This window comes from Babylonia areolata, chromosome 24, assembly GCF_041734735.1.
Source record: "Babylonia areolata isolate BAREFJ2019XMU chromosome 24, ASM4173473v1, whole genome shotgun sequence".
NCBI lineage: Eukaryota > Metazoa > Mollusca > Gastropoda > Neogastropoda > Buccinidae > Babylonia > Babylonia areolata.
The window spans coordinates 15,806,527-15,816,347 of NC_134899.1; the positions used below are offsets into that span (position 1 = coordinate 15,806,527).

The window sequence follows — 9,821 nt, forward strand, 5'->3', positions numbered from 1 at the left end:
ATGACGAGGATAACGACTAGATGTGTCAACAACAGCACAAAAAGGGGTGGTGGTGGGGAATGGGTGTGCTGTTGGGTGCACTGATGATGATGATGATGATGATGATAACGACTACCTGTGTCAACAACATAAAAAGGCGTGGTGGTGGAGAATGGTGTGTTGTTGGTTGCATTGTTGACGATGATAACGTGCACGATGAGTGTTGGTTTAGAGGCAACACGGCCGTGTAGGAAGCGAGAGAATCTGAGCGCACTGGTTCGAATCACACCGGCTGTCGGCAGTATTTTCTCCCCCTCCGCTAGACCTTGAGTGGCGGTCTCTGGACGCTAGTCATTCGGATGAGACGATAAACCGAGGTCCCGTGTACAGCATGCATTTAGCGCACGTTAAAGAACCCACGGCAACAAAAGGATTGTCCCTGGCAAACTTCTGTAGAAACATCCACTTGGATAGGAAAACAAATTAAATTGCAGACAGGAAAAAAACGATGTCAGTGTAGCGACGCACTCTCCCTGGGAGAGGGCAGCCCGAATTTTACACAGAGAAATCTTTTGTGACAAAAATAGTAATACAAATTCAAATACATACAAATACATGACTGACTGACTGACTGAGGGTGATTGCTGACAGAACTCTTTGCACAAGGAGAGCCGACCAGTGGCGGCTGTGTGTCCGGTGTCTCCAGTGAGGACCGTGGACAGCAGTCCCCTCGGCGCTGAGGATTTCTCCTCCACTGTCCGCGGTACGTCTGTCTGTCTGTCTGCCTGCTTCTCTGTCCGCTTGCCTGTCTGTCTGTCTGTCTGTCTGGCTGCTTTTCTATCTGCATGTGTGTGTGTGTGTGTGTGTGTGTGTGTGTGTGTGTGTGTGTGTGTGTTCCTGCCTGTCTTCCCTGTCTGTCTGTCTCTTTGCTTCTCTCTGTGTTTGTCTGTATGTGTCTCTGTGTGTATGTCTGCCTGCCTGCCTACCTGCCTACCTGTATGTATGTACGTGTGTATGTATGCATGCATATGTTTGCTTTCCTGTCTGTCTGTCTGTCTGTCTATCTGTCTGCCTGTCTGAATATCTTTCAGCCTTTCCGCCTGCTTCCTCAGAATGCGTAAATTTAGATCTGCGTGTGCATATGCGGCCTCCTCTACATTAACAATAATAAGAATAAGAATGATAATAAGGATAACAATAACAATGATAGTAATGATGATAATAATAATAATAATAATAAGAAGAAGAAGAAGAAGAAAGGATACTTTATATCACACCACACTATCATGAAATCTGCTTACATAACATACATCCTTCTCTCTCTCTCTCTGTCCCACACCTTCCCCACCCCCACACCCCCTCACCCTCGCCCACCATGGCCACCACCACCACCACCACCACCACCACGAGCAGACAAGTACTTCAAGGCCCTGTTCCCATACAAAGCGGCGTTCCGGGGCGAGCTGAACCTGAGGGAAGGGGAGATGATCGTGGGCAAGGAGAGGGACCGGAACGGTTGGATGCTGGGCCGGAAACAGAGATCCGGGGAGGAAGGCTGGTTCCCCGCCGTCTACGTCGATCAGGTGGGTGGTGTGGGTGGAGGGTTGGGGTGTGTGTGTGTGTGTGTGTGTGTGTGTGTGTGTGTGTGTGTGTGTGTGTGTGTGTGTGTGTGTGTGTGTGAGGTGGAATGGGGATACGCATGGTATAGTATCACACTATTTCACATGACCTTTTTTATCAAGGTGACGGGGGACGTTTCCGCGGCCTCCACCGCGGGTCCTGAAGGGAAGGACTGTGTGACGTCATCACAGCTGAAGCGTGACGTGTACAGTCTGCTGGAGGTCAACAGGACCAAGTCCCCGGATCAAGCCTGGGTGGCCATTGGTCAGTCACATCTACCTCCCTCCCTCCCTCCCTTCCTTCCTTCATTTCTTTCTTCCTCCCTTCCTTTCTTCCTTCCTCCCCTCCTTTCTTCCTTCCTCCATTTCTTCCTGCCTTCCTTTCTTCCTTCCTCCCTTTTTTTTTCTTCTTTCCCTCCTTTCTTTCTTCATTTCTTCCCTCTTTCATCATCAAGAAAGAAAAACAAACAAACAAACAAACAAAAAATGTCTTAACTGCGTTCACAAAGAACGGAATAGAATAGATTATACTGAAACGAAAGCTTGAGGTTTATAAGACATGAGGCGCGTTCACACACACACACACACACACACACACACACACACACACACACACACACACACACACACACACACACACACACTATTCAATTAAAAGCAGTCGTTATGTTTTGGGTATGGTATTCAAGCGGAATTTTCCCCCAACATTGGTGGAGCAGCTGTAGCTGTTGTCTGGTAACCAGGGACACCGCCTCTGTTATTGGATTCTTGTTTATCTGGGTTTTTTTTTCTTTTTTTCTTTGTTTTTTTTTAATGTGTGAAAATGTTAAGTTTGACAGAATGATTGAGGAGATGTATTACGTCTTCTTAAAATTACAACTGCTACTTTGTCTTCTTGAAGAATACTTTATCACACCCACCCACCCTTTTTTTTTCAAATTTCAGGTCCTGTACGCTTATCCTGACTTTGATAAAGCTTTTCTGTATACAGCTATACATATGTTTGGGTGTTCTGCTGTTATCATCTCTAATTCATTCAGTTTTCATTTCTGACAGCCCGTTCTTTTATATATTTTTTTCTTTTATTTATTTATTTATTTTTTTTGCGGGGAGGAGGGGGATAGAGGGGTGGTGGGGTGGGTAGAGGGGGGGGGGAGTGTAATCCACATTATCGTCATTGCATTTAAAAATTGTGTAAAATTCTAGTCTTTGCTTCAGAATCTACCCCAGATGGTAATCGGATGATGTCGATCTCAGATGTTTAGAGCTGGGTGAAGCAGGGTGATAATGGAGGAAGAGGAGGAGGAGGAGGAGGAATGGGGAATTTACTACAAAGACTGGCATCTTCAAACTGCAACATCACTGAGATGGGCAAAGAGTGTCTTTGTTGGTTGGGAAAGGAGAAAGGAGGGAGTGGTTTATGGTGGTTGGGAAAGGAGAAAGGAGAAAGGAGGGAGTGGTTTATGGTGGTTGGGAAAGGAGGGAGTGGTTTATGGTGGTTGGGAAAGGAGGGAGTGGTTTATGGTGGTTGGGAAAGGAGAAAGGAGGGAGTGGTTTATGGTGGTTGGGAAAGGAGAAAGGAGGGAGTGGTTTATGGTGGTTGGGAAAGGAGAAAGGAGGGAGTGGTTTATGGTGGTTGGGAAAGGAGAAAGGAGGGAGTGGTTTATGGTGGTTGGGAAAGGAGACAGGAGGGAGTGGTTTATGGTGGTTGGGAAAGGAGGGAGTGGTTTATGGTGGTTGGGAAAGGAGGGAGTGGTTTATGGTGGTTGGGAAAGGAGAAAGGAGGGAGTGGTTTATGGTGGTTGGGAAAGGAGAAAGGAGGGAGTGGTTTATGGTGGTTGGGAAAGGAGAAAGGAGGGAGTGGTTTATGGTGGTTGGGAAAGGAGGGAGTGGTTTATGGTGGTTGGGAAAGGAGAAAGGAGGGAGTGGTTTATGGTGGTTGGGAAAGGAGGGAGTGGTTTATGGTGGTTGGGAAAGGAGACAGGAGGGAGTGGTTTATGGTGGTTGGGAAAGCAAGCTGTATGATGGTAACTTGCGGCTCTTTTTGCAGCGTACTTTGTGGGTTTATGCGGCGTCAGGTCTCGCGCCTCTGTAACATCAAAACAAAGATTAACAAGAGAGGCAAGGCCTTCAAGACTCACTTGTGGTAAATTACGTCCCCTAGCATTAATTACAGAGTAATTTCCCTTTTTTTACTATCTGCACCAAAAAACGTTTGCAAAAATAAATAAAACTTCCATGTTTAGCAAAAGAAGTTCCTGTTTGAATAAAAAAAAAATGATAACAATGACTGCTCTTGTTGGGTCAGAATATCAGATCAAAGTGCCAAGTTTAGAGAATACAAAAAATATAAATATAACAGTAAATGCAGTTTGCATATAATTAGGCTTCATTTTTTAAATTTTTTGGTGCCCATCCCAGAGGTGCAATATTGTTTTAAACAAGATGACTGGAAAGAACTGAATTTTTCCTATTTTTATGCCTAATTTGGTGTCAACTGACAAAGTATTCGCAGAGAAAATGTCAATGTTAAAGTTTACCACGGACACACAGACACACACACACACACACACACACACACACACACAGACAACCGAACGCCAGGTTAAAACATAGACTCACTTTGTTTACACAAGTGAGTCAAAAAGAAAAGAATACGGATTCCATTTACAGCGGAGATTTATTGTTGCTGTTGTTGGTGATATTAACCTTTCTATTTTGTTGTTTAATCGGTCGTATGGCCTGTTTGGTGTTATCACTGTTCGGCATAATTCTGCACTATCTCCATTTGACAGTTCCTGTCGCGATAAATACACTCTCTGAATCCGAGTTAGAGGTGGGTTTTAGCGTTTCGAATGAATCGCTGAGATTGTAATTTTCATGTTAACTGGACTGAGTGCTCTGTAGAGGCCGTTTTGCGTTCGCTGTGATAGGGGAGATAATTTTGATGTATGAAATCAAATGTAAGATGCACAAAGAGTTCATATCTTATATCTCCCTGACGAGAGCCAGATGTCGCTGGAGAGAGAGATTGTGTATTGTCACTTTCACATCAAACATATTAATTCATATGTTGTTGTTGTTAGAGTAAAAAGAGATAGGACTGGTAAGGATGTCGTTGTTTGTGTCTTTTCAGAGTACAGGTTGACTGAACAGTTCCAGGCACTAAGCGAGGGCCAGATGTCGCTAGAGAAAGAGACTGTGTATTGTAACTTTCACGTCAAACATATTAATTCATATGTTGTTATTGTCAGAGTAAAAAGAGATAGGACTGGTAAGGATGTCGTTGTTTGTGTCTTTTCAGAGTACAGGTTGACTGAACAGTTCCAGGCACTAAGCGAGGGCCAGATGTCGCTAGAGAAAGAGATTGTGTATTGTAACTTTCACGTCAAATATTATATTATTTCTTGTGTTGTTGCTGTTGTTAGAGTAAAAGGAGATGGGACTGGTATCGATGTCGTTGTTTGTGTCTTTTCAGAGTACAGGTTGACTGAACAGTTCCAGGCACTAAGCGAGGGCCAGATGTCGCTAGAGAAAGAGACTGTGTATTGTAACTTTCACGTCAAATATATTAATTCTTATGTTGTTGTTGTCGTTGTTTTGGGGGGCGTGGTTAGAGTAAAAAGAGATAGGACTGGTAAGGATGTCGTTGCCTGTGTCCTTTCAGAGCACAGGGTGACCGAGCAGTTCCAGGCAGAGAGCGAGAGCCAGATGTCGCTCCGGGTGGGTGATGTTGTGGCCGTGGTGCAGGCTCTGGAATCTGGCTGGTGCCTGGGTTGCCATGGCGACCGGTTGGGCTGGTTCCCTGTCGAGCACGTGCAGGTGAACCTTTTCTTTTTTTGTCTTCGTTTCGTGTGTTGGGCAAAAAGAATCAAGTGTTCTGTGTGTGTGTGTGTGTGCAAATTCATGGCAAGCAAAATGATAGCAGAAGAGACAGGGTGTGCGCGCGCGTACACACACACACACACACACACACACACACACACACACACACACACACACACACACACACACACACACACACATGTACGTATGTGCGCGCACACATATTTATACTCTTTCGTAATGATTAGTAGGTCTAAGTCCACAATAATTAAGAAGAGAGATTCGGTGACCGTATACTCTTTGTTGAAAATACAGAGGAAAACAAGACTGAAGCTGTTTGTGCACATCCTTTTACAACGAGCAAAGGTCTTTATTGAACACTTCATTCGTGTTCTCATCCACACGCTAAAGGAGAAACAACCACCACAGCAGGGATGTATTGCATTCAGTCCAGCTTTGTCATCACCGCCTGATCGTTGTTGTTTCCAGCTGCTGGAAGAGAGGTCCGAGGGCAAGATGGACTCCTTCAGCATGCTGCCCCTGTGCCGTGACCCCCAGCAAGACCCGCACCGCCCTGGGAAGCACGACGTGTCCTCTTCCTCCACCCTGGACACACACCCCAAACCCTGCTCCCTGGACGTCAGCCAGGACTCCATCCTCAGCGAGGGCGACAGGCACAGGCCGGCCCGCAAAGCCCCTAAGGCCCCCAACCCGCTCCTGGCCAGCCAGCATCAGAGGGGAAGCCTGGGCAACCTGTCCACCTCCAGCTCCGGATCCCAGTCCATCAACCCCCGCCCCGCCCGCCCCGCACCCGCCCCGCCCTCGCAGAAGCCTCGGGCCGACAGCGTGGGCAGCATGGACCAGCTTGACGGTCATCCGCCCCGGGGGAGGTCCGCCAGCGAGGCGGCGCCCAGGAAGCAGCGGAAGCCCCGTGTGGTGCGGATCCCCAAGGAACGGCTGGGGCTAGACAAGCTGTCCTCCTGGCCCGCCCCCGTACCCAGCCGCAAGCCCAGCCTGGCCTCCTGCGGCTCCCCGCCCGTCGTACCGCCTTCAGGCTCCGTTAACCCCTTCTTCGTCAAACCTGACACAGGCAGCAGCTGCCAGCAGACAGCGTCCCCTGCTCCAGCCACTCCCGTCAGAACTCCAACTTCTCCATCGCCTCCTCGCGATGACCCCGAGTCAAAAGGCACCGAAATGGTCGATGATGTTCAGCCCAAGGAAGGACTTCCTGACGACGATTCCACGACCGACAGAGAGCTGAACCAGACCCCGCCTGGCAGTGAGCGGAACGAAGGGAGTGATACCGGAACCACAGACACTGACCAGGACCGTGAGGATGTCCAAGACAAGAACGCTGAAGAACCTGCAGAACGCAGCGCTTCCAGTCCTTCTGCCGCCAGCATAGCAGTGCAGACGGATCTTTCTGACTTCAACGTCGACGACTTGGTCACTAAGCACCCCACCCCTGCCAGTTCTGACAGAGAGGTCCGTGAAACGACATCACCACCATCAACAGCCAACGGCATGTCCTCACCCTCTACTGACGGCAAGCTCAACGAAGACGTAAAGGTGTCTGAAGAAAAACCGTCACCAGCTGCAGACGAAGATTTGGACACAAACGTAGAAAAGAGAGAGAGTCCCCAGACTGCAGAAGAGAAAACAAGCGTCCGGTCTTCCCGTTTAATCCGCCAGAACGCAGAAGACGACAGCGACAGAGAGCGAGATGACGCCGCCCACACAACAGACCGACCCTACCACCCCGGTCACCCTCCCCAGTCAGAAACAGAAAGAGACACCCGCCACACCTCTCCACAGTGCGAGGAAGGAGACCCACCCCCCTGCCCGACCCCCAAACAGACCCCTCCACTCCCGGACCTTCTGGACGGGGCGAAGACCGCCGCCACTCCAGAACCATTGAAGCCCGAGCCGGCAGCCTCCCCAGTCCCAACTCCTCCGAACCCCCCGAACCTTATATCCTCCAGTCACGCTCAGGAACCCAGACTCAAAGACTCCGCGAAGAGCAAGACCCCGGCACCACCCCCACCACCAGCGACCAAGCACCACCACCACCATACCCCGCCGCTTGTGCGCCCCCTGTCGCAGAAGGACATCCCGGAGGAGGGGGAGGAGGGGCTGGTGGTGCCCCCGGAAGGCGTGTCCGGGCGCGTGCACATGATCGTGCACCAGATCAACCGGATGGCCTCGGTAGAGGAGCGAGGGAACCCCCCAAGGAAGACCTCACTCCAACCTCTGCCGGAAGACGGCGCCGTCGTCAAAGATCTCCACACGCCCACCACATCTCCCCTTTCGTCTCTGAAACGTCAGTCGCTAGCGGCCGAAGAGCAACGCCCTACGCCACCACCACCACAGTCTACAAACGGGGACGAGGTAGGGGATGGAGGAGATGGTGGTGGTGGTAGAGGCAGATCGTCTGAAACCGCTGACCGTCATCGCAACGGGATCGGTCACACCGACCCTTCCCCCTCCCCCTCCTCCTCCTCCCCACCCTCTGTGGAGGCAGAGCACGTGACTCAGGGTAGCCCGGCAATGTCAAGGCCAGGGTCAGAAAGGCGCGGGTCAAGAGGTGAAGGTCAAACGCGGCGCCAGTCCGGCAGAAGGTCAGGGACGGCTCCCCCTCCGCCCACCTCTCCTCCCCCTCCCCTCACCAGGAAGAGTCAAAGGTGAGGGCCAGGGGAGAGGTTGTGTGTGTGTGTGTGTGTGTGTGTTGTGTTGTGTTGTGGTGTGTGTGTGTGTGTGTGTGTGTGTGTGTGTGTTGTGTGTGTGTGTGTGTGTGTGTGTGTGTGTGTGTGTGTGCGTGCGAGAGAAAGAGTGAGAGAGAGACAGAGACATAGTATCAAAATCAAAATCAACATCAAAATGATATCTACGAAAGATGGTAAATTGATTAAGCAACAATTCCCCTTTCGGATCTTTTGTGATATATGTATATATATATATATATATTCCCTCTCTCTCTCTCTCTCTCTCTCTCTCTCTCTCTCTCTCTCTATATATATATATATATATATATATATATATATAGATATGTGTGTGTGTGTGTGTGTGTTTGTGTGTGTGTGTGTGTGTGTGTGTGTGTGTGTGTGTGTGTGTGAGAGAGAGAGACCGTAAACGTATTTTCATTTATTTACACCCTGTGTGTGTGTGTGTGTGTGTGTGTGTGTGTGTGTGTGTGTGTGTGTGTATGTGCAGGAGGTCCACGGGGCGAGACAGATCCTCGGAATGCTGAGCACCCCAGGATCCAGGATGAGGTGACCCGCCACACCCCCTCCGGTCTTTGACAGGACTACCTCCTGACATCCTGTGAAAACTCTCCACTCACCACCCCACCTACCCGGTAACCCCAACCAGCCGCCCCCCCCCCACCCCCACCCCACCCATACATCATCCCAGACAGGAAGGATAGTCATCTGCTTGATGATGATAGCTAGATGTCTAGTTAACTCTCTCTCTCTCTCTCTCTCTACACACACACACACACACACACACACACACACACACACACACACACACACTGATTTGTGTTGTCCTGTGAACACCCTCCATCCCCCTTCCGCATCCTCCTAGCCCCCGACCCCACCCACCCCCACCCCAGCCAGAAATGATGGACTCCTGTGAAAGAGTAGCTGTCGAAAGAGTACCCTGTTGATGATGCTAGCTGATAATGATGATAACTGTCACTGAACTTTTTCAACAACCATCCCCGCACTTCACCACAAACAGAAGGGACTTATAACTCCTGCTTGATGATAGTAGCCTGTCTCGTGAACACTTTTGATAATGAAAGATTTTTCGCTCCCTCCCCTGTTCCACCCCCCCCCCCCTTTGGAAGAACTGACTGCTGTCATATGAACACCCACCATCTTCCATCTACCCCCACCTCTGCACGCGCGACGCGCTCTTCCTGGGGAGAGCAGCCCGAATTTCACACAGAGAAATCTGTTGTGATAGAAAGAAATGCAAATACAAATACAAATAACCAGAAGGATTGACTGCTGTCATGTGAACACCCACCATCTTCCATCCACCCCCACCCCTGCACCCCAACCAGGACTGACTGCTGTCATGTGAACACCCACCATCTTCCATCTACCCCCACCTCTGCACTCCAACCAGGATTGACTGCTGTCATGTGAACACCCACCATCATCCATCTACCCCCACCTCTGCACTCCAACCAGGACTGACTGCTGTCATGTGAACACCCACCATCTTCCATCCACCCCCACCCCTGCACCCCAACCAGGACTGACTGCTGTCATGTGAACACCCACCATCTTCCATCCACCCCCACCCCTGCACCCCAACCAGGACTGACTGCTGTCATGTGAACACCCACCATCTTCCATCTACCCCCACCTCTGCACCCCAACCAGGACT

General features: G+C 49.8%; 1 protein-coding gene across 2 annotated transcripts in view; it reads left to right on the forward strand.

The window, feature by feature from the left end:
• Positions 1–8,890, forward strand: part of LOC143298518 (uncharacterized) — a 21,106-nt gene extending 12,216 nt beyond the window's left edge. For both annotated transcript variants that reach the window (XM_076611367.1, XM_076611368.1), the window contains 6 exons: positions 631–742; positions 1,393–1,562; positions 1,722–1,863; positions 5,266–5,420; positions 5,913–8,104; positions 8,634–8,890. In XM_076611367.1, the coding sequence (XP_076467482.1) occupies positions 631–742; positions 1,393–1,562; positions 1,722–1,863; positions 5,266–5,420; positions 5,913–8,104; positions 8,634–8,670 (2,808 nt within the window). In that variant the 3' untranslated portion in view covers positions 8,671–8,890. The remainder of the gene's footprint in view (positions 1–630; positions 743–1,392; positions 1,563–1,721; positions 1,864–5,265; positions 5,421–5,912; positions 8,105–8,633) is intronic.
• The last annotated feature ends 931 nt before the right edge of the window (positions 8,891–9,821 follow it).